The sequence below is a fragment of the Ambystoma mexicanum genome, chromosome 4p, assembly GCF_040938575.1.
Source record: "Ambystoma mexicanum isolate Mex_15411 chromosome 4p, UKY_AmexF1_1, whole genome shotgun sequence".
Classification (NCBI taxonomy): Eukaryota; Metazoa; Chordata; class Amphibia; order Caudata; family Ambystomatidae; genus Ambystoma; species Ambystoma mexicanum.
Genome location: NC_090927.1, coordinates 144,719,790 through 144,743,455, shown reverse-complemented (window position 1 = coordinate 144,743,455; position 23,666 = coordinate 144,719,790). Strand labels below are relative to the sequence as shown.

Genomic DNA, 23,666 nt, shown 5'->3' with positions numbered 1-23,666 from the left:
ACGGAACTGGTTTTCACGCTCGGCAAGAGGACCTCTATTCTTGTCGGGCGAGGTCGTTTCCCTGCTCAGAGTTTGTAACTTTGGTAACTGCAGCTCCTACTGCCTTCTTAGCAGGTTTCACCGGACAGTCTCGAAGAAAGTGCCCTGAGTTTCCGCAATAGAGGCATAATTGCAACTGTTTTCTCCTTTCCCGCTCCTTTTGTGTTAGAGGACCTTTCAGACCCCTTATTTGCATGGGTTCCCCGGAGTCTACTCCTTTGGAAGGAGTTGGCGGTTTGGAAAATACTCGAGCATCAAACTTGGAACGATCGGCCTTCCTGTTCTGCAGTCTGTGATCTATTTGAACGACTAAGTCTATATAGTCCGAACAATCTTGTGGGGGATTCACTACTTGGGCTAACACATCTTTGAGCTCTCCACGTAGACCTCTATAAAACAGCGTAATCCTTTTGTCCTCAGGCCATTGAGTTTCCACTATCAGTCTGTTGAAAGACGCAATATAAGCCAAAAGGTCTTGATTACCTTGTCGCAACGAAAGAAGCTCATTGTCCAAGGCCTGCCCCTGTGAATGTCTTGCGAACAGTTTTTCCATACTAAGCTGAAAAGCTTGAAAATCATGGAGGACCGGATCATCTTGATTTACTAGAGGGATCGACCAGTCTGCCGCATTGCCACTAAGGTACGAAAGCATGAAAGCTACTTTAGCTTGATCAGTTGGAAAGGCTGCTGGCCGGCATAAGAAATGCAACCGGCACTGATTGATAAATACTGCAAACCTCTTTGGGTCACCAGAAAATCTTTCGGGCGGAGCCAGAGGTACATTCCCAGATAGGTTGATCTGCACTGGATTCATAGAGGATGTAGAAGGAAGATTTCCCCAGATGCGGGTAACGGGGTCTGTCTGGCTTGTGACTGTAGCAATTGTCTAGCGAGATCATCTGTTCGCTCCTTGGAAATAATCAGTTCCCTTCTTAGAGCGTTCGTTTCCTGACGGGCTGCATGCACTTCTGCCCTTAGTTCCCCAAGTAACTGGGCTAGTTGGTCGGTATCCGAGGTTTCCATAGCGCCTGGACGGGAGTTTTGTGGTAGGCTTTGCGTTCTGTAACGCTCACCTGATTCCCGTAGAGGCGCCGGTCTTGACTGGGCGTATACCGTATCTTCAAAGGTGATGTGTAACACACGGCTGGCTCTTTGGGCTGGACCTCTGTGCACCGTATGTTTGACTCGAAGGGTAAGATGTCTGCAGATAGAAAATATGGGATTAATGAACTGGTTTATTGAATGTCTCTCTCTTCTTCCCTTTCTCTTCTCCTGTAGGACCCCGAAGGTTAACGCTCTCACCTTAGGTAAGTGAACGCCGTGCTCTCCATCTGCCTCGGGGCAGGGTGCTGTAACCAGTTTCTTCACTGGATAAGGGGAGCAGGCCTCTTGACTTCAGAGGACTGCTGTCCGTCGTTTACTGCACGAACGGTAAGTTTCGAGTAATTCTAATGTCTTTAAAGTCTTTAGTAATGATGTCTCTTGTTTTGCAGGGTTCCGGCGATGGTGGATGAAGGGCTGAAGTGAGTTGAAGATTGAGCCCGTGTGATGAATAGAAGCGCCTGGAAGCACGTAAGTAAGCGCTTGTTGCCTGCTTCACGATGCGCTCTAACTGTCTTTTTATTTTGCAGGTACAAGTTCGGAGCGGCTGCAGGGTGCCGGAATACCCACTGGGTTAGATGTGGAAAGGAGTAATGGCACGTGAGTATTAAAGTTCCCCAATGTCTTTAAACGCACCTTGTTTTGTCTTTCAGATGCGGGATGCAGCGCCGAAGGCCTCCGGAGCGTGCGCAGAGTTAGTAAGCTTTTGTCTTTCAGATGCCGGAATGCAGTGTGAAGACCTCCGGAGCGCACGAAGAGTAGGTAAGCCTTTGTCTTTCAGAATGCAGCGCGAGGCGTTGGTGACAGCCGATGGCCCAGGTAAGTGAAGAGCTGTCACTGAAGACCGTAATGCTAACCTGTTCTTTCTTGTCTTTATAGGTGTTGCTGAAGACTGGATTCAGGATGGTAAGCCTTTTTCCTTAGGCCCAGGATCAGATGCAGAAGACACGATGAGCGTTCTGCTGCAGAGGATGCAGAATAACGCAAAGCAAGATTCATCCATCGGGTGTGGTTTAAATAGCCTCCTGTAGTGCTTAGGTGTCTCCTTCCACAGCCACGCCTAGGTAAGAAAAGAGTTCCTGCTTTCCAGAAGAGTTCCAGTGTTCTGAACCTAGGGAGTGGCTCCTGCCCCACCCAACAGGAAAAGTAGTTCCAAACAGAAGAGGATCAGAGGCTCAACTGGCAGGCAAGTAAGCAGCATGGTCTGCTGCAGGTAAGTCCACCCAAGCATTATGAGCCCGGCGCTTCCAGCGCTGGGACTGGGCATATTTATGAGCCTGGTGCCACTGGCGCCAGGACTGGGTCCAAAAGGTCCCAATTGGGACTGGTTGGCACTCGGAACCTGGGTTATGAATCTGCTTCCAAGGGAGTTGGGAAAACCCTGACCTTTTGGAAGCAGAGATCATGACACTGGCAACCTCTGTCTTCAAACCAGTGTGCCCCTTTATTCCAAAGTTGTAATTCTCTGTGTTTTCATTTACAAGTGTGGATCATTAGAGTCGTTCTTAATTATGTGTATTTATAGTTTAATGAAGTATTCCTATTTCTATAGAACTTTGACTGGGCATTCCTTTTACTATGGTACCACACTACTATTATCATTGGGACTGCTTCTGTGCTAGCTCGCATCCCTCCTGCAGAGTGCAGACTGCCCTGGTCCACTGCTAAGCGAAAGAGGTATAGCTGCCATGCTGTGCCCGGGCTGCCTTCATGACTGGGACCACTGCTGGCTTAGTAGTAGTGTGTGGCTGAGTGGTACAACGTCCTTTCATCAACAGTAGTTATTTCGATGGGTTTTTTAACAAATATTTTTTTACAAAAAAACTCAGCAATATATAGATTGGGAAAGTGTATAAACCGGGTGGGAGAGTCGGGAAAAGTTAAAAAAAAAAAAACAATAAGGGATGGGAATCAATTTCGATTCGTTTTTTCGGTAAAAATATTTGTGAAAAAACCCATTGAAATAACGACAGTCCATGAAATGACATAGAACTGGCTGAGTAGGGGTTTTATCCATTACACATCCATGTACTCCTGCAGAGCAGTCGTCATTTCGTCACATGGTTCCTTCCAGCTCATTAAGGAGAACGGGGCGGGTGATGAACGGTGGCAGTCCGAGCCGCGCAGCGCGAGGCAGCCACTCATCACAGATGGCACTTAAGCATATTGGAACCGAGAGCCCCAGGGATTAATAGACTATTCGGGCAGCGCAGATTTGCAGGGCCTGTCTATTCTGCTAACGCATGCCATTTTTGCATGTGAGTGGTTTATGCTTTAGTGGCTGTTTGTATCTGTTCATGTGCACGTCTTTGGATCTGTGGTATGTGTGTGCATTTATATGGTATGCCTCTGCCTCGGAACACTTCTTCACCTCAATGGGTGAGGACTTTGGAAAGATCAAACCCTCCGAAAAGATGTCCAAATAATTCTTAAAGTACTGGATAGTCCAAAAGTGAATGGCAAAAGAAGAGGGAGCCTCTCCACCCCGCACATAAACCTTTAAAGGAAAAGGGCAACCATGTATTTGTGGAAAAGCATCTTGCTTTAAAGGGTCCAACCCAGATCCTTGTGATAAGTGGCCCTGGCCTTCTGAGGTGCTTGAGTGCCCTGTTCCGCAGGAAGTGAAGGGGAGAGGAAGGAGGGAAAAGCCCACAGCAAGTGAGATGGAGGAAGCCTTCTCCCAAGGGACTCTGCTCCCTGGCAGTCCTAAATCCACCCCCTTCTCAGCCTGGAACTTCACAGGCTCTCTGTTGGTCCCCGTCCTAGCATCAGGCAGCCTTTTGTCATGTACCTAGAACTTTGAGGCCAGGCCCTGCTCTTTCCCCAGCTGGGAGATCCCAGGCCTGGCAAGAGGGTGCTAGGGTCTCTCCTAGAGAGTCAAGCGAGGTTGTCCTGCCCTTTTGTCTCATTCATTTGATCTCGCAGGATTCACACTGGTATGTTATGAATTATATTTTTTATTTGTATCACGCTCATACACAAGTGTTTCAGATTTGGCTTCAATAATGATGTGAAGAACCTTCCGCCACCATCCCCCCAACTTAGATATGGCGCATGTTTATGAATTAAACTGCCACCAGGATGAGGGTTCATCATGGTGTCCTTTTAAAACAGAGTCGCGTCTCTTCAACGCAGCCTCTGCGCGGCAGCGACTTTGTTGTCACAGCAGCTGTCAGGTGGGAGCCTGTGACCTTTGAACCTGCCCTGCGCCACTGGAGAGCAGGTGCCGCACGCAGGTCAGGAGACTGAAGCATCAGCACACGGGCGTCACTACGCTTTTGGCAAAAAGGGGGGTCTGGTTAGCAAACCCTCCTTTCTGTCATAAATTAGACCACATCCTTGTATTGGCAATGAAAAACAAAAAAAGTAGGGCTCCTACACCTCATGACAAATCTTCACACTTGGATACACAGATACACACACACAAATGTAACCCTGGCACACCTAGAAACACACACAGACGTACAGATACCACCAATACATAGACAGGCACACAAACAGATGCACTCAAACAGATACATTCACAAGCATAAGCAATAGAAGGCAGCGCAGCATGGGTTCGAATCCCGATCGGCACTTAGAAACCACTCGGCTGGTATTAAGCGCTATAAAAGAACAATGATAATGAATGACATACAGGCATCGCCGCTCATGGTGCACAAACACGCACATCTGCTATTGCAAAGGCAAATAAAACGATACATCTCGAAACCCAGCGCCATAAGGCTGCTTTCATTATTTCTAGAAAAGCTTCGGGGGCGGTTGCCATGGTGAGGTGCGAGGCCGGGGTGGGGCTGCGGTGGGCTGCCAGCCTCCGCTCCATCCCCCCATTGTCTCGCAGCGGCCCCTTCTTGGATCTATAATACGATTGGTGCCATCCGTCACCCCCTGTCACCAGCATCTCTGCCACGGCGATGCGCCAGAAGCATTCTGTTTTATTCGGTCGATGACAGCTGAGGGGGTTTGGCTCCTGCGGCAACAATATACCACTCAGGCCGACAGCTTGGAGATTTGGGGGAGAGCGGCGAAGTTGATCGCCGGCCAATCAGATCCCTCCCCGGTTATTTGGCAGAAGACAACACAATAGTGGCCTTCATGCCAGCGGGCACCGTGTGCTGTAGTTCCACAGCCTGCTTGCACCCTCTGCTTTGCATAGTAGAAGGGGAATTTCTCAAGGCGCCCGTTGTGCCTAAGCGAGCGATCATATATCCATATGTCCTTGTTCACTGATGTCCTGGCAGTGAAAGGGTTAACTGTGACCGGAAACACTACACGGCTTTGCTATATTGCAAACGAGCATTGCCGTCTGATGCAGGCACGTTGAGCTAAATAAACCCCGGTGCGGCTGAGTAAATGTAAATGTTAATTCCTGGTGTGGCATCACACCCGCCAACACCCTCTCCCCAACCCCAAACCCAACCCACACCATGTCTGCCCTATACAGACCTGTGTGTTGACATGATGCCTTCGCCGGAATACGGCCTACTGGGCACACATAGGCATGTGTCATGAGGAAACGTTGCTCATTTGCAAACACACATGATTGTAGACAAGCAAAACCAGGAGGGCGTGCAAAGCTGAGGCCACGCCCACACACATAAACGCACCAACAGCACACGAGGACTGACATCACCCCATACTCGCACCAAAAGCTCAGCACCAGGTGCATACCGAGTTGAAGCTGCCAACAGAACACTACTCCTCTCACTATCCTACTCCCTCTTCACCTCACTAACCCATCCCACCTTCTCATTGAGGGTCTGGGGACCAACGCCGTTGGTGATGGTGCGCGGTACAACACAGTGCAGGGAATATCGGGAACCGAGGCGCGTGCAGACCCACAGAGAGTGAAAGAACCCAGAGCTGGCTACAGGCCACGAGGGCCTAGGCGAGCCTACTGCCAGGCTCGGACTGGCCTATCGGGCGATCAGGCAATGCCCGAACCAACAACGCAAAATGCTGGTCTGGGACCGATGTTGTGTTTAAAGTGGGACACTTTTGGGGCCCCTGTGGGCCAGTTTGATGAGTTACTTCACCATGCAGCTAGCAGTTTTGACTGGTGTTAGGGAATAAATATTATTTAAAATGCACAATGTGTACCACATTTGATCAAAAGCCTCCCCCTTGGGTACCACGCACACAATCAGTCACAACAGGAATGAATTGCCATTTGCAACTGGGGGCCAGTTTTTCAATGCTGCCAGAGACAATGTTAGGCCCCAGTCCAATCCCGCCTAGAGGGGGGCAGGGCAATTTACTGCTTTGACTAAGACTATCCAGGGGTCTTAAAGATGCTCCTTGGCCCAGCCATCACTGGCATGTTTGCAGACCCTTTGCCTAGACTGTGGTCTTTTTCTGGCCTGAAAGGGGCACAACGGGACTCAACAGGCCATGGACATCACTGGGACGGGGGCCATCACTGTTAAAAGCAGGGGTCCTACATGCTGAGCACACTGTTGTTTTCCAAATGTGCAATTTACACTTTCATTGGAAAAAACAAAAGAAGAAAAGACATTTCCAAACTGAAACCCGTTTCTTAAACTTAAATCTACTAGTTTTCTTTAAACTGTTTAATGGTCTATCACACTACCCTGTGATTTGTGTGCCCCTTCCTTTCTGTTTTATCGCAGGATAAATTGTTAAATATGTTATATGCTTGTCAAACTGATTAATCACAAATATGTGCTTCTACTGTGGCTGAAGTTATTAGGAAATTAAACTGTGGGCTCATGGGAACCAACTTTTGATTTTCACTACGGGGGCGGTAATTCCCCCACCCTGCCCTAAATACAAGCAATTTACTATCCCATCCCCCGGCCGGACACATTTTATAGCACGTCTTTAGGAGTTGCAAAGAGTCATAGGATGAACAGCCAGTTTTAAATATGTAACATCTCAGCAGCAGTGACTCAACCTGTGGAGCTACCACCTTCTACTTCAGGGTGTGTCTATGGATACCTTAATGTGATCAAAATCACTGCATTACTAACAGTGCAGTAATGTGCATGACTTCAAAGTCAACAGTATTTCATCTCCAGCCTCACTGACCCTGTGCTTAGATTCATTGAGGATGTACCAGCGGCGTCCATAATTGACAAAGGGGCGCCGATCCACCGGCACCCTCGCCCATTATGGAGGAGCCAACCCAGTGTAACCTCAGAGCGCTACCTCAGCTGCTTTTTGCAGCTGAGGGAGCACTCCGGGGCTGGCTTGAACTGTCAAAGGGAAACACAATATCCGTTTGACAATTCTGTTCTCCAGCCGCGCATTACCAATGGGCCATGCAAGCCGGGCAGACATTTTGATTCTGCAGCCTTGCTGGCCCCATTGAGGATGCTGGCTGGGTAAATGCATATGTGTATGTGCGAGGGGGCGCTCCAGCGCATCCCCACACATACAGAGCAGGGAGCTTCATCATCAGCGCTCCGGCTCTTACGGGCAAGTGCAGTGACCAGGAAGTGCTCTTTTTTTCCTGGTTCCTGTTTGTGTTACGTGGTACCTGGAACGCTGGGAGGAAACTTCAGGACCAGGATAAAAGGTACTTCAATTTAAATGTGTGTGTATGCGTGTAAGCTTCTGTTGTGTGTAATGAGTGAGTGTATGATGATGGGTGCGCGTGTGAAATAGGAGTGCATTCTGCGTGTGAATGTTGTGTGAATGTGTGTGCCCGTGTGCTTGAGCTGGGCTGGGGAACTGATTCTGGCAGATGAGAGTGAGGTTGTGCAACAACAGCCTTTTAAAAAAGCCGCTGTGTGGCTCTGTGTGTTTGGCAGTGCTGGCAGGAGCCTTTTGGATTCCGGATCTTAGGGCGTGCAACAGTCTTTCCTCACTCTCACTGTAGGAGGAGTCACCAGCACAAACACACCACACCGGCGCGGAGCGTGGTGTGGTGCGCTGTGTGTTTGGTGATTGGTGAGAGGTGTTGGGGAAGGCGAGGAGCCGGCCTGTGCCATTGTGGACCTTACAGCAGGAAATTCATTGGCTGACTGCTCGGGGCTTGTAGCCACTCCTCCAGGTACGCTGCATCCTGACTCACTGTGCCATAGATACTGAATCCACCAAGATTCATGTCTGCCTGTAAAAAACATTGCTATGGGCTGCGTAGCGCCGGCCCCAATAGGGGGAAACACGCATGCTGCTCATCACAAGGCAGTCTTAAACATACTGGCCCTCAGTACAACCTCAGCGGTAGCCATGCCGCTATTGGCGGAATGGCTACCGCCGAAATCGTGTCCGGGTCCACAGAATGAGGAATTACTGGGACTTTCTGAGTTCGGAAGGCCCGGTAATTCCTCCCTCCAAAGACCCGGACCCGGTCCTTCCCCATTCCCATTTCATCCCCCATAGGGCTGAATGGGAAGGGGGGAGGGAGCAAACAATGGGCCATTACGAGTTGGCCCGTTGTTTGCTCCCTCTTCCCCTCGCGGGACCCGGTAAGCACGCCTGGTTTTCCCAGGTGTGCTTACCGTGTCCCGCGAGGGGATCTCGTAATGAGGTGGTACGGGGTTAACGGCGCCGGCACCTTTTACGGCGCCGTTAACCCCATACTGCCAGGGTCGCAATGAGGCCCACTGTGACTGAGACTTCCAACAAACGGAAGAAAGGCAAGGAGGGTTGGGGACGAAAAGCGCAATTGGAAAATGCCTGCTTTTTTGAGAAATCCTCACCCAATGTGCCCAAAGGTGAGGCACCACCCACATACTAGGAAAATGTTGCTATCATCTCCTCCCAAGGTGGAGGGATTATAGAGCCGGCGGTGAGCCCAGGAAACTCGCACACAATTGACAACAATGAGTCCTTGCTAAACCTCTGCCTTTCTCTAAAACGGAACTCCCTGGGTCTACCTTGAAATATCGCAAATCAAACAGTGACCTGCCTACTAACCTCTCTGACATGGAGCAATATGCCTCTTCCTCGGACTATAGCACCATGGATAGTGATGCCGGAGATCCCCCCCTTCACCCCTAGCCTCGTCCGGCCACCCTGACCCACCCTCAACAACAGCTGGTTCCATGCAGCACATTGAAGCAAAGATTGAATCACTGGGTCAGTCTGAATGAAAATGTACCATGGGGCAGTTGGGTGCTTACATGATTGGGCAGGCTCCCACTAGTGCTATCCAGCTGGAGGGAACCAACACTGATTCTCATCCCTCAGGGGCAACCACTGAATGAGTATGATACAGTCAACATCATTGCTTCCATGGAGGATCAAGCTATGGATGCTCTGTGTGTCAAACTATCCATGTTGGAGAGCCCACTCTCGCTCTGCTATGAAACCATAAAAGAACCTAACATGAAACAGACCCTCCCCAACCTGTGATGACTCCGGGAAAAAGCCAAAAAAAGATGGTAAGGAGGCAAACCCGGGCCACTAATGATAGAGTGTGGGCTACCCCTGCTGGCCTTTACACCATTACCAACAGGGTTGAGGATGGCTCGGTCCCACAAGTTCAACTACAAGGGCCTCTGGATGAATGGCTGGATGAAGTGCATTCTTCGGTGACCGAACAACGGCCCGTGGCGGTCCCCATTCGCGAAGGATCTTTGGACTATAAAGACAAGTCCGAGTCAAACACGGTTTATAGTCATTTCATCGAATTCTTACCATCGACAGACCATTCCATCGAAAAAAATGCATTGAAAAAATTGCATCAAATGCATTTTTTTTCTTTTCTTTTTTTAATGGCTCCCCCATACCCCCCTTGTTTTACCCTTTAAACCCCATTAAAATTAAACTAAACCCTTTACAACATGCATTCAATGCTTTTTTTCGATGCAATTTTTTAGATGGGAAGGCATTCAATGGTATTGCATTCGATGCAATGACCAGATACCGTCAAACACTAATAGAGCAGTCAACTCAAAGGTTTGCGCAGTTAATATGGCTAAACCTAAAGGTCTTGCATGGCCTGAAGTGGCCCACTCTCGCTGGATGGAGCGCAACTAGGGGATTAGCCTTACTGGTCAACTCACTGCCCTCACACATAGTGATTACCGGGGGTGGCAAGGTACTACACAGGTGCTCACTCATGACAGCTGGCTCGCGTATGTGGAGGCTTCGCGGGCTGCAAGGTCAGCATTTGTCTCATCCCTGCCCGCCCCAGATTGTTATGCTGGATTGAAACACATACAATTTGTCGATAGACTTACCACAGGAGAAAGCCCTTTTCTAAATCGGACCTGGTTACTCAACCTAATAAATCAAATTCCAGACCTATCTAACATTACAAGAAAGGATATAGAGGGTCTGGAATTACCCTCTTTTAATAGTGTGAGGAACTGGGTCCTAGCTACCTTTGCTTCACCCGTGGTATGGGAGAATGGAAGAGAGGAAAAAGGGCACCTGGATTGCCCCTCCCCCTATACCACGATGAAATGCGGCCCCTTGTAGAGACTCCTTCAGGGTTTTGCCCTGGAACTCTAGAGGACGCTTATCATCTATGAATAACAGGGTAGCTCTTGATTTTATGATGTCAAATTATATACTTTTATTACAGGAGACTTGGCTTACCTCCCAGTTTGATCTGGATGGCTATTCACTATTCTTTTTGCCGACCCCTCGACCGAAAGCTAGCGGCCCGGTGGGTGGTTTATGTATTGGAGTCAAAGCCACCTACCAAGCAAAACAGCTCATGGGGGCCCATTCTAAAGAGTACCCACTATGTGTCGCATTTCCTGGGTTGCCTATTGGTGGTGGCAGCCTGTTGGTTATTACTCGGTATGAACCGCCTGGTGGCATCCAAACCACTAGGTTGAAGAAGGCCCATGTGTCCTTATTGATTCCCTTTGCCAATTACAACATCTTAGGGGGGTAATACTGGTGGCGGGTGATTTCAATGTGGACTGCTATGATTATGGGCCAAGAATGACTCGGGGGGGGGGGGGGGGGGGATTGTAGGTAAAAAAAAACTAAACAGGAGGGATCCGTTGGGGGAATTTGATTGACAGCTCCTGAACCCGTCATCGAATGAAGCATACCACACCTGGTCAAATGGCAGACATCATAGCTGCCTTGATGTTATCTTTGTGAATTGTCCACTTTGTAAATATTCCCCCTTGTTGGAAATACATTCAGTTCCAATGAGTGACCACGCTATACTGGACATGACACTCCAGGCCCCTAAACCGGAAATCATTAAAAAAATAGCCCTCAATCCTATTGTCAACGCACAGGGTAATAGATTATGCTGGACGCAGGGTTATATACCTGAATTAAACGTAAGATTGACGAGGGCAGAAGCTATGGGGACTTCTTGTAATTTGAAGATGGAAATCTTGGTGGTTAGGTATGCGCCACAATATGGTAGGCCCATTATTACTAGGAACCCCCTATGAGGCAGCGATAGCAGGTAGGAAGAGAGAGCTACGGGCGGCTGGCTGTTTGCCTTGTTAGACGGCAACATTGCACCAGTTACAAAGAGAGGAAAGAAGGTATTAGCGCCCTTAAAGGTACTTACAAACGATGGCTCTCCAACCACCGCTACAGTACGGCCAGTGCTGGTTGGATGTTAATTAAAAAACTAATGAAATTCTGGCATCTAATTCGATCCAACCTGGCTGATACGGGGGCATCTGAAGTCTATAGTGTAGCAGGAACCCATTGGGACACCTCCATTAAGGAAAACTACTGGGTGGAACAGGACCACTTCTTGACTCCACCCTGTAGGCCCATGGTTAATACTCAGGTTGGGAGGCTGGTGAAGGAAGTGGATATGTATCTGGTTATCAGCAAATGTATCTGCTTCTTGGTCAGCTGGCCCGGATGGATTATGCAATGTCATCTTTAAGAGTAAACCTGAATAATGGGCAGCAGCTCTGCAGTTTCTATTTCTGCATATCTGCCAGACTGGCCATATCTCTAGCTCCTGGCCACAGTCGGTGTTAATTACGATACATAAGAAGGGACCATGGCAGTTGCCTCAGAAAGACAGACTCTTGGCTATGTTGGACAGAGGCTCCAAGGTATTTGCGAGGTAACTATTGGAGACATTGTCAAATTGGGTCAAAAATAGAGCCCTCCTAAATCTTACGCAGACGGGTTTTAGGAAAAGCCTGTGGGCTCTCCTCACACTGATATCAGACACACTACACACCCCGGACCAAGTTTTGTGTATGTGCTTTGTCGATTGTAGCTCGGCATTCGACAATGTCCGTCGGGAAAAACTTTTGAGGATGGAGGGTTGGGGGTTAGACGATTCGATCCTGTACTTCTTGAAACAACTACACTCCGACACACAGGTACACCTTTCACAAACAGGTAATTTGGGCAATACCATTCCCACCAAAGAGGCTTGAAGCAGGGCTGTGTGCTTGCCCCGATCCTGTACAATCTTTACGTGTCTGACTGTATATTAACTTGCTGCTAAACTTGTATTTTCTTAAACTTACTCTACACATGTTTAATGTCACATTTGTTTTACCCAGCTTGGTAATATATAGGTATATTTAAACCAGTTTGGCCTGTTGACCCTTATTTGATGTGCCACCACCCTTCACCCCTCACCCCCGTTGTTGTATTTGTGCCCCCAGGCTTGCGCCCCAAATACTTATTTCAAGTGACGACACAGCACGAGGGCGCCACCCTTCAGCCCACAGCAATCTGCCTGCCCGCACTTATAATGGAACACGCGGCGGGCCTGCATTTCCCGGCATGCACAGGGCTGCGGCTCAATAGCTAGGAATGGAGGATGGTGGGCCTCGTGCCAAGGGAACTGCTGGAAGCCGTGCCACGTGCATCTGGACTCTGGGAAAAAAAAACAGGCATGGCTGTGATCAGTCTATTTGATGTTGTATTTCCATTGCATTATGGTAGTCGTAGTCTCGGTTTCCCATTCAGGGTGCATCGCTGTGGGTGTGAGAATGCACAGGAAAGCCAGGCCTGGATGAGCCCTCACATGCTTCTCGACAGCTCTGCAGTGACTTTGATGCGGGGTGTGCTGTTGTCGTGCTGTGTGCTGTGGCAGCAGGCTGCATGTACCGCTGCTGCCATAAACTCCCCGGCGGGGGTGGTATGGCCTCGGGAGTCAGCTGGACTCCTAATGTCATTCATTAGCGAGACACGGGAGGCGCTGATTATCCTGAATGCTACAAGGAGGGGCCGCCACATGGCGTCCCAGCGTGGGTGGGGGCTGGCATTAGGTACACGGGGCATCAGCTGCCCGCGGGGTTCGGGCAAGGCCTGCCGCGGAGCCAGGCACCGGCACGGCCGGGTGCTCAGTGATGGCTGGGGAGGGGGTGGGGGAGCCTGCGACGGTGCGAGGACGTGTGGCACACCTACTGCGGCATGTTCGGTGTGTGGCAATGAACAAGGGGGAGCCTGGGCGCAGTGGTGCGTCTGTGTGTGTGTGCGAGCGTGCGCGTGTGTCATTGTGCATCTTTCCAGGTGTCTGTGGTGTGGGAGAGCCCACGCGAGTCCGCCTGGATTGTGTTTGCGTACACGGTGTCATTGTGTACCGTCCTGTCTGTGTGCGTTGCTAGCGGGCCCACGCGCTTGTCGGTGTCTGTCTGTAGTGGGTTCTGTTTCTGTGTGACCGTGAATGGCAGTGTGTCTGTGTCTATGTGACGGTACCTGGTCCTTTGGGCCTGGAAGCATGTGTTTCTAGGACAGCTTGCATGCCGGCGTGGCAACCATTCGTGTGTGTCTATGCACACGCGAGTCTGTGTACGTGTCGAATGTGCATATCAGCTTCCATGTGGGTGTGTGTGATCCTGTGTGAGCTCCTCTAAGCCTCTCCTTCCCTCCCCTCTTTGTGTGCTAGGCGTCTGTGGTTACTGTCGCGATATTTCAGGCATGTGCTGAGGGGCTTTTCCTGCCGGGGCATGGGCAGTGCTGTGTCTGCACAGAGCAATCACACCTCCCTCGGCGAACCCGACATTAAATGCCTGGGCCTCTCATGAGAATGACACCGACATTACAATAATGTCACCTTTTCTATAGCGCTTTGTGGCCCACTGAAATGGTAGGTTATTAACCAATGTAAGGGTACTCAATTTATAAAAAGATGAAGGCCTGGCTTGGCCATTCTTCCATTCTTACTCATGACTGCAGATGTCAGGGGGGTTAGCTTGCTGAGCTATCTTGCCCACTAACTGACCTTCTAAGAAACCAGAAGACTCGGTGTGCTCCGTCCACTAAACGGTCGTTTATTATTTATTTGTTTGAGAGAACCTCGGGCCTTGCTGCATGGAACAGGGGCGTGCTGCCATCGTGGAAGCTTCTAAAAGTCGAGGAACCCTAACGCCATTTAAAGCAGTATGGTCCTGCGCAGCGCCTGCCTTTCTGGCGGCCTCTTGGCGCTAAACGTGCAAGAGTGCAAGTGGGTGGGGTCCGGATTACAGAAGCTAGGATTCATCGTGGGGGCAATTTGGGACAGTACTGGCAGCCCCACTGTACAGCATTCTCACATTAAAGGACACAAACAGTTTCAGACACGAGGAGACCGCGAGATGCCCAGAATCACACGTCTTGGTCAAGGGCCGAAGCTGGGATTGGCGCCCATGTCCCTGTGTACAGGTCAAGGTCAGCATGCTGCTATCCATAGCTTCTCCTGGTCTGCCTACTAGGATGGTGATGCTATTATTTCAGGAACGCTACTTAGCTTCCATCGTCGCTCTTTGACGTGAACGCGTGTCCCTGTGAATCAGGAGCCGCCGCGGGCATTGCCAGAGGCCGGGCCCTTCCGAGGGGCGGAGCACGGCTCATAACCCGCTACAATGGTAATGACGCTCCTGGCCGGAAGTGCACGGATTTAATGCGTCGTGCAAGGGAAGGGGCTCCTCTCAGTGCATAATTCACACGGAGAGAGGGCTGCTTTATACGCAGCAGCGTGTTGATGCCGTAGCTCTGGAACTGGCTGCGCAGATCTGCCCAAAGCCCACCCCAGCCTCTCGTCCCCAAAGCGCACGCACAAAGACACCACACAGAGCACACGTTTGGCTATTGCACAAAGAGAAGTCTTTTCAAAACCCATAATGCATGTGTATGATGTCATACCTGCTAATTGAGCATTAAAACACGAGACGCCTACAATTAAAAAGAAGTGGATATATTTGACCATGTAGCATGTGAAAGCACAATGGACAGCGCCTAGTGTGGTCCTGCACTGCAACCTCAGGGCTCTGCTAACAGTCCTAATGTCGCAGTCATTTTCTATCATCCATCCGAACGTTCCATGGCATTATTGGACCATACACGCTACCCGTTATATATCCGCGGACTTTGATATGTATAACAGCCCCCTCCCCGGGCTCCTCTTCTCGGACACCGCTGGTTGCTGCTATTAGGCGCCCCTCTGTTCGCCCCCCCCCCACCCGCCGCGCCTTACCTTGTCGTTGTCTTGGCCCTGCAAGTGCTCCTTGCCCATGGGGTACTTGATCTCGACGCCGGGTGCCTTGTCCTCCCTCTCCCCCGGGGAGCTGACCACGGAGCCCGACACCTCGCTCACGTCGCTGGCCGTCTCGTTAAAGTTGTCCCCGTCCAGGTCCTGGCGGCTGCTGCTGCGGGGGGTGCGCGAACCTTTCTTGCCCACGCTGTAGGCGTCGAAGTCGATGGTCTTGTTCTCGTAGGCCCCTTCCACCAGGCCGAACATGCCCCCGTACTTCACCCGCGGGGTCTGGGCCGTGGTGCCCGGCCTGGCCAGGTAGGCGGGCAGGTCGTCCTCCTTGGCCCAGTTCCTTTTCCTGTCGGCCATGCTGCCTCTCGCCCGCGGGGCAGCTACACACGGGTGGGTGCCCGGAGCAGAGGACCACAAGCCACCAGAGAGCCCAGGCCGTTATCTGCGCACAAAATGGCCAATGCAGCCTGCGAAGAAGGGCAGCCCGTGAGCAGGATGCGACACAAAAGACCTCGCAACGCACCCGTTCCCCGAGAGGCGCCTAGCGACGATTCATTCGGTAGCGTGTGCGCTACAAAGCACTTAAAACAGAAGAACGAATCACCCAGCGGGAGGCAGAGCCCTTTGAAGTGAAAAAAGAAAAGCGACGCGCAGACGGTGGAGGACGGGTTCTTTAGAGGTCCCCTGCAGAGTGAGAGGGGCCACGCGAGGTCCGGATGCCAGTGCCTCTGCGGAGCCCGTGCCCAGCTGCCTCTCAGCCCTTGCTGCAGCGTCTCGCCGGCTGTGCCTCCTCCAGCGCCTGCCTGCCAGGGTCTGCCTGTGTGCAGGAGGAGGTGGGAGGTGGGGGGGGGGGACCGGGGGGACCGAAAGAACAAAGCCCAGGACGGGTGATGTCACCAGGCGACGGCAGCAGCGGCTCCTCGCCCAGCCTGGATGGGGGAACAGGCAAAACCCTGCGCTCCCCAAAGGGGGTGGGGGCGAGGGGGCACGAGGCGGTATGCTGAGCAAGGAGAAATCTTTAATGATCGGCATGGTCGACTCCCCCTCCCCCACTTAACGCCTCTCTCCGTGCTGCTATTCCGACAAGCGCAACATCCATTACAGCCCGGCCGTGCCACGGGGAGCTGTCCTTTCAGCACCAGCGGATGGATGCAAGGGGCGCACAGCTCGCCAGCCTGTCCCTTCAGCACCAGCCACCATGGCTGCTGGTGGAGGCAAGCGCCCAACACCCACCAGCCCGTCCCTTCAGCACCAGCCAGCCTGGCTGCTGAAGGATACACGCGCCCAAAACACCCCATCCTGTCCCTTCAGCACCAGCCACCATGGCTGCTAAAGGAGGCAAGCGCCCAACACCCACCAGCCTGTCCCTTCAGCACCAGCCACTGTCCCTTCAGCACCAGCCAGCCTGGCTGCTGAAGGATACTTGCGCCCAAAACACCCCATCCTGTCCCTTCAGCACCAGCCACTGTCCCTTCAGCACCAGCCAGCCTGGCTGCTGATAGAGGCAAGCGCCCAACACCCACCAGCCTGTCCCTTCAGCACCAGCCACTGTCCCTTCAGCACCAGCCAGCCTGGCTGCTGAAGGATACTCGCGCCCAAAACACCTCATCCTGTCCCTTCAGCACCAGCCACTGTCCCTTCAGCACCAGCCAGCCTGGCTGCTGAAGGATAGTCGCGCCCAAAACACCCCATCCTGTCCCTTCAGCACCAGCCACTGTCCCTTCAGCACCAGCCAGCCTGGCTGCTAAAGGAGGCAAGCACCAACACCCACCAGCCTGTCCCTTCAGCACCAGCCAGCCTTTCTGATAAAGGATACATACGACCCAAAACTATCAAGTCGGTTGCACACCAGCCAGAGTGCCCGCTGATGGATGCACAATGCCCAACACTGGTCAGCCTGTCCCTTCAGCACCAGCCAGCATGGTTTAGGTCTACTTGATCGAAAATATTTGACCTATTCCAATGTGACCTATTTATTTTGGTGGTTTGTTTTTGGTTGAGACCTCTGCACCCTCCACTTCCCCCACCATAACCTATTCCCTTACCCCTCCCCATATATTTATTTAATTTAATTTGACCGAAAAAAAAAGATCAAAAAAATTCAGTCAGATTAAAAAGGTCAAATGTTTTTCGATCAACTATGCTAGTACCGTCAGGAGCATGGCTGCTGATAGATTCAAGAGGCCCAAAGCTCACATGCCTGTCTCTTCAGCACCAGCCTGCCTGGCTGCTGAGAGAGGCATGCATCCCAAAAACCTGCCAGCCTGTGCCTTCAGAACAAGTTTGCCTGGCTGCTGATTGATGCAAGAGGGCCAAAGCTCACCAAACTATCCAATCAGCACAGCATCAGGCAGCGTGGCTGCTAAAGCATGCACCGATCCAAAACTCGCAAGCCTGCCCCTTCAGCACCAGCCAGCCTGGCTGCCGATACATGTGTACTCTGAGACCTCCGGCCGGCCCATATCGCCGAGGTTTGCTCAGAAGTGCTTTTAGACGAGATAGCTGCACCCTTGAGATGGATGGGGGTGCAGATGTATTACTCCAACACCAATCAATAAGGACAACTCAATGGTTTGGCAAAGGTAGTCTGTTTAATGACAAGTACAGAAAACAGGGAGTCATGGATATCAGCAGTGATGTGATCGTCCTTCTCGCTTCAAACTCCAACGAACTTCATACAAGTTGTAACATTTATACTCAAAACTCGTCACCATCGACGTGTAACACTCAAAAGTTAAGATGCAATTCTATTAGTTCAGGAAAAGGTAACTTTAATATAGGTACTAAATCTGCATATGGTAACGGAGTGAGGGGATTGGGTAAACACTGTCAGCTGGGCGTTAAGCCCTTCCTTCAAAAATGACCTCTGTAGATGTCACTAAAAGTACGACATCTCATTGGTTCTACTAACTATAGGACCCTAGATTATTCGGTCCATTGTGATTGGGTTGGCACCAACCCCATGCATACTTTTCCACTTCCCTTAGCAGCACACAGAATGGTTGGCCAGGTATGGGGTGCCCGTTAGTTACCCAGCCTTCCTCCGATTTTGGTTACAATCAATCATCACTTTAGTATCCATGTGTCGATTAGTTCACCGTGGTTGGCATTGAGACTGCATCTTCTGTCTGGAAAAATTCTGATATCTCCTGCCTGGTCAGGTGCCAAGCGTAGGTGTGAACCCTCGCTTCTTCTTGCCGGGCTGGTCACGTGCTTCCCACACCGTGAATTTGTCTTGTTTCTCTCAATTTGTGTATTTGATTCTTATTTAGCCCGACACCTGCCTACGTCTTATTATCACAACCATTCAGAGGCAGGATATTCTGTTCTTAGTTTTAATTATATCTAGCTACTGTTCGCCTCTTGTATTGGTATGACCTTGGCTTTCCTGGCACGAGTTGCCTCTGCTGAGTTTCGATTCAGCTGTCTCTTCTCGTTTTTGCTACAATATGAATCTTTTTTCATTTGACCTCTAGTAACCTGGGTTGATTCTGCTTTTTGTGCAAAGTAGAAATACACTTATAATACTGTGCTTCGTTTGAGGTAGATTATGTATAATGGTGCTTGCCGCACTATTCTTCTACTAAGCATAGCAAGCCGCACTGTTGTCTTAGCTTTCTTGCTGTTCCAAGCATATTTACAGTTGTAAACTGATCGACTATCTTCATTTTGCTTACAGATTAATTCTCTTATGTTTTGATGTCGTTCTTTCACTTTAAGTTCACAATCTCTTCTCTCATGTCGTTTTGTCTCTGTGCGTCATTCCTCGGGTCGTCATTTCTTCTATCTGTGAGTCTTTCCGGGTCCTCGTGACATCACCATTCGTCTTCCATCAAGACCTTTTTTGGTTTCTTCTGGGACTCTACTCAGGCAATCTTCATTTCGTTTTATTTGTTGGTAGGGTTTTCTTAATGGATACCTTACTGTCCATGGTTTTCTTGGTATTGGTACTTCAATAGGTGCTGCTCTTCTGATAGGCACTGGGCAGAGCCCTACTGCGGCTCTCTGCTGGTTTATTTGCTCGTCATATGTCACATATATTGGTGTGAATTTTCCTGGTACTTCAAAATGGCCGACTGGACTGCAGGTTTTATTTGGGACCTCCTCTTCACTCCCCCCTCTGGGCGATTCATCGACCACTTTCACTTTCATCTTTGGACTCATCTTACTTGGTTCTTCTAGATTCATTTTCACTCCATCTCTTGGGTTCATTCCTTCTTCATCTTCTGGATCTGTACATGATGGTCTGAAGAAGTGTCTCTTTGGAGTCCATATTTTTATCACTCCTTTCAGGCTTCCTGCTGTCCTCACATGTTCATCTTTATTCCATGTCATCAGTTGACATTGTCCATTTGGGCTGTAGTAAACCCATCTTCCCACATAGTTTCGATGTTTCCTGGGGTAGAGGAACTTTGTTCCCTCTGGTGCGTGAATGCTGGCCTTCACAAAGTCTCTTATTTCTTCATCAGTCAGGTTTTTGGGCTTCCATCCTGGCTTGACATCAATCATGATCTTCATCCCTATGGCTTTCTTCGCAGTTTTCTGGCATTGAGAGATTATTATCTTGATAACACAAAAGCCTAGTAATATCATCATTAGCAGGGCTCCCAAGAACTTGAATGCATCTGCCATCCATTGTGGGACCCATGAGAATAGTGATCCAAACCAGCTGTCATCATCAACTTCGTCAGTTTCATCAATCATCTGGTTTTGCAGTTTTGCCAGCATACCTATGGCTTCTGTCTAAGTTCCATTTTCCTCATCGTGATAAGGTATAAATGTGCAACATGATTCTCCAATTTTTGCATAAACTCCTCCATCTATAGCTGTGATCATGTCAAGCACATATCTGTTCTGGAGAGTCATCAGTCGGATGGCTCTTAACTCTCCCTTGATTGCATTGAATCCTTTTATTGTTGTGTTGATGGTCTGCAGTAATTCCCATCTGGTTATCTGCAACCATTTAGTATTTGCTCCAACTTGGAATCTTGGCATGAAAATTGTCACAAACACTGATGAGGTGAGGCTGAACAGCATGTGTTCATATGGGATTGCATGAAAGGCTTCTTCTGATTTGGCAGAGAAGTATTTTTCCCTTTCCAACCGAGTCATCAGTTCCACAGATCTCTTTTTCCTCAGGTGAGCATCTGCTTTCGGGAAACTGTCAATATTCAGGTCACTTTTTGGGATCACCAGTGCTGGAACCTGGACATTCACTATTGTGCATATGCCTCCTCAGTTTCTCGGTAGTCTGATGTATGCTTTGGATCCACATGCCCAATAATGATCCATAATTACTGCAGTTCCGTGAGCCCTTCCTGGAGCATCAAAAACTCATCCACAGTTCTGATTCTTTCCAATTTTTCTTGTACCATTATTCCTGAAGCAGAACTTTGGGCTTTCCAGTGGCACTATCTGCAAGGGTCCTGCTTTGTCTCCAACCCATGCCAGTAGTTTTGCAAGTTTTGGCCACAATGGCTTGCATCTATTCCATACGATGGCAATGGTGCCTTGGTAACGACCAGTCACCATGCAGGCTCTAGAAATCACTAGTCCCTTCTCCCATCCGTCTAGTGAAAGCACTGTTCCCCAAATCTGCATTTGACCCCTGTTCTTCCAACTTTGAGCCTCTTCTGGAATTTTTCTTTGGACATTTAGCTTCTGACTTACTTCCCATCTGATTTCTGCTCCTTTCACTCCGGGTTTCTCGTACCTGATCACATGGTTCCTTGTATGAGCTCTGTTTCTTGTCTTTATGTCTTGAACATAGGCTGTTCCAGTTGCCCATATCAATGATGCATCACTACCCATGAACTGGCTTCTGGTCTTGCGCATGGCTTGGTGCGAAAGACAGTGTGCTGTCTGGACATCAATTTCTACAGCTACGAAGATCTTGGACTTCTCCATGCTGTATGGTAGGAGTGCACAAACAAAGCATTCCCCTTATGAATTTCGTCTTCCAACTTCTTTCATGTGCTGGTACCAAATATTGTTTTCTAAATTTGCTGTGCTGTCCAGGTAAACATTTAGTTCGTTGTCGTCTCCATGCATGCTTCTCTTGATTCTTAAGGTTTTCATGTAGTTTGCTATCACTACATCCCTGAATGCATCTGTATGGCTCCTTCTTACTGGAGGGTTCTCAATTATCCTGGTCCATGGTGCAGGTCTCTTCATCTGCACCATTTGAGTAGACAAAAGTCTGGCATTTCTTTCCTTGTCCTCATACATCTTTTTCCTGCTGGTTATAAATGCCCATCTCATCCACCCTGATTTTGGTCCGGTATATGGCTGTGCTGTAGAACTTGCACTTGTCCCTTTCACTGGAACATATATGCTCGGCAATGTTGCCTCTGTGGGCTTCTTCGTCAGCTCCTCTAATCATTTCCTTTCTCTGGCTATGAATGGCCATAATGAATCTATTATCCGTTGTTCCTGTGCAGAGATCTTCTCTGAGTTTGCTTCTGCCTTTCCTGATGTTGGATTAATGGTTTCTAATACAGCTGTCTCTGTTGGCTTTCTTTCCAATTCCTCTAGACTCTTCAGGAGTTCAGCTTTTTCCGATTGTCTTTTCACCTCACTTGTAGTGGAATTGTTCATAGTAGGTAGTCTCTTCTTCACCCATGCTTCGGATTGTGGTTCTGCAGTCATTGACACTAGGCCTGTTGCGTGTGCACTCAGTGTTTGCATGCGTGTGGCTGTCTGAAATCTTGTCACATTCATGCTTTGCCGACCTATTGTCTTCTGGCTTTTCAATTCACCTGTTACCACTAGTGTGTGTGTGTCATTGCTAATCACATCCATTTCGAGTTCATTCATTCCACCATCAGATCTTCTAGGGACGGGAATGACTATGTAAGGTCTGGGTGCCATTGTAGGCTTCATGCGTGCATCATTAGGGGGGAGCACTGGAATTGGGACACTTTGTTCACCAATAAAAAATGCAGTTTGGATCGTTAATGACAGTAAAAAAATGATGAATATAATACACAAATACATTATGCCCCTGTATGTCAGGCAGCAGCATTTACTTCCAGAGAAACGTGGACATCTTTCTTCCTGCAGGAGGACAAGGTTGCTGCTCTGGATCCCCATCTCTTATTTTGATACTCCTTTAAGCAATATTGTCTTTTGGATTCTGTGTTGTGAGTTTCAGGCGTTACACAATTGTCCCCTCTCTTGTGAATAATGAATTGTTTATTATCTCGGGATACAGTTCTTTTACTAAAATATGGGAAGTGTCAAAATTAAGTGATAATTCAGCAAATCCCTTTACTGTGCATGTTCAAAGTATGTCAACTCTCAGTCCGTGCCCCTGATTTGCTTCAGTCCCAAAGCCATGTTGCTTTTGTTATTGGGAACTAAGAAAGGAAATCTCTGGCAATGCTCTCTCGATCTGTCCCTCAGCGGAAAGCTTTTAGAATCTCCTCAGATAGATCTGCTGATGGTTAGAGAGTGCCACTTGCAGTACTATTCCATGCAAGAGCATGTCCATTTGTACAATATTGGCTGGATCTCTGATGAATGTAAGGACGTCAACATCGATCAGTCTCCCCACTAGCTCCAGAAAATCAGTGACTAAATGAAAGAGAACGTTGTGGGCCAATCTATTGTCTTCTGGTGACAGGGACATTTGTCCCATTTTGCTGATGTTCAGGACTGTATGCTTTCACTTCAATGTAAACAATGTCTGCACTGTCCGTTTGCGTGGAGTGCAACTAAGATCACAATTTTATTTAGGAGTTGGCTTAGATGTTCTGTATTTTCTGGGTCTCGAAGAAATGTGAGTGTGTCTGTCGTTCTTCTGACAAGATTTGGACAGTCTTCGATTATGCGAAAGAATAATGTATTGATAAGCTCATTTATTTCCTTCTCTGCTTGAGACATTTGGCTTCCCCTCACTGTATTCAGGAAGTAGGAGAAATTGTTCGGCGATTACAGTAAGCAATCTTCTTATTGTCTTTTCATTTTCAGGAACTTGAAGAAAGTCAGTGACACTGGTGAGTCTCCCCACCAATGACGGGTATGTTCTTAGTACTAGATTGAAATATGTTACCACATCTTTGGGTATGTCACTACTGTGGGACACCATAAGTGATTCCGGATAGGGTCTCGGTGTGGAATGAGTCTAGATACTGTATTTTCTTCCAATTTATGTGTCCTCGATTGAAATTTGGCACGTTGTTTCCTCATC

At 49.2% G+C, this 23,666-nt stretch overlaps 1 protein-coding gene across 1 annotated transcript in view; it reads right to left on the bottom strand.

Moving 5' to 3' along the window:
* LOC138453084 (dihydropyrimidinase-related protein 1-like) overlaps positions 1 to 16,430 on the bottom strand; it is a 325,099-nt gene extending 308,669 nt beyond the window's left edge. Inside the window, exon 1 of the mRNA XM_069605592.1 lies at positions 15,467 to 16,430. Coding sequence (XP_069461693.1) covers positions 15,467 to 15,832 — 366 coding nt within the window. The 5' untranslated portion in view covers positions 15,833 to 16,430. The remainder of the gene's footprint in view (positions 1 to 15,466) is intronic.
* Positions 16,431 to 23,666: the final 7,236 nt, after the last annotated feature.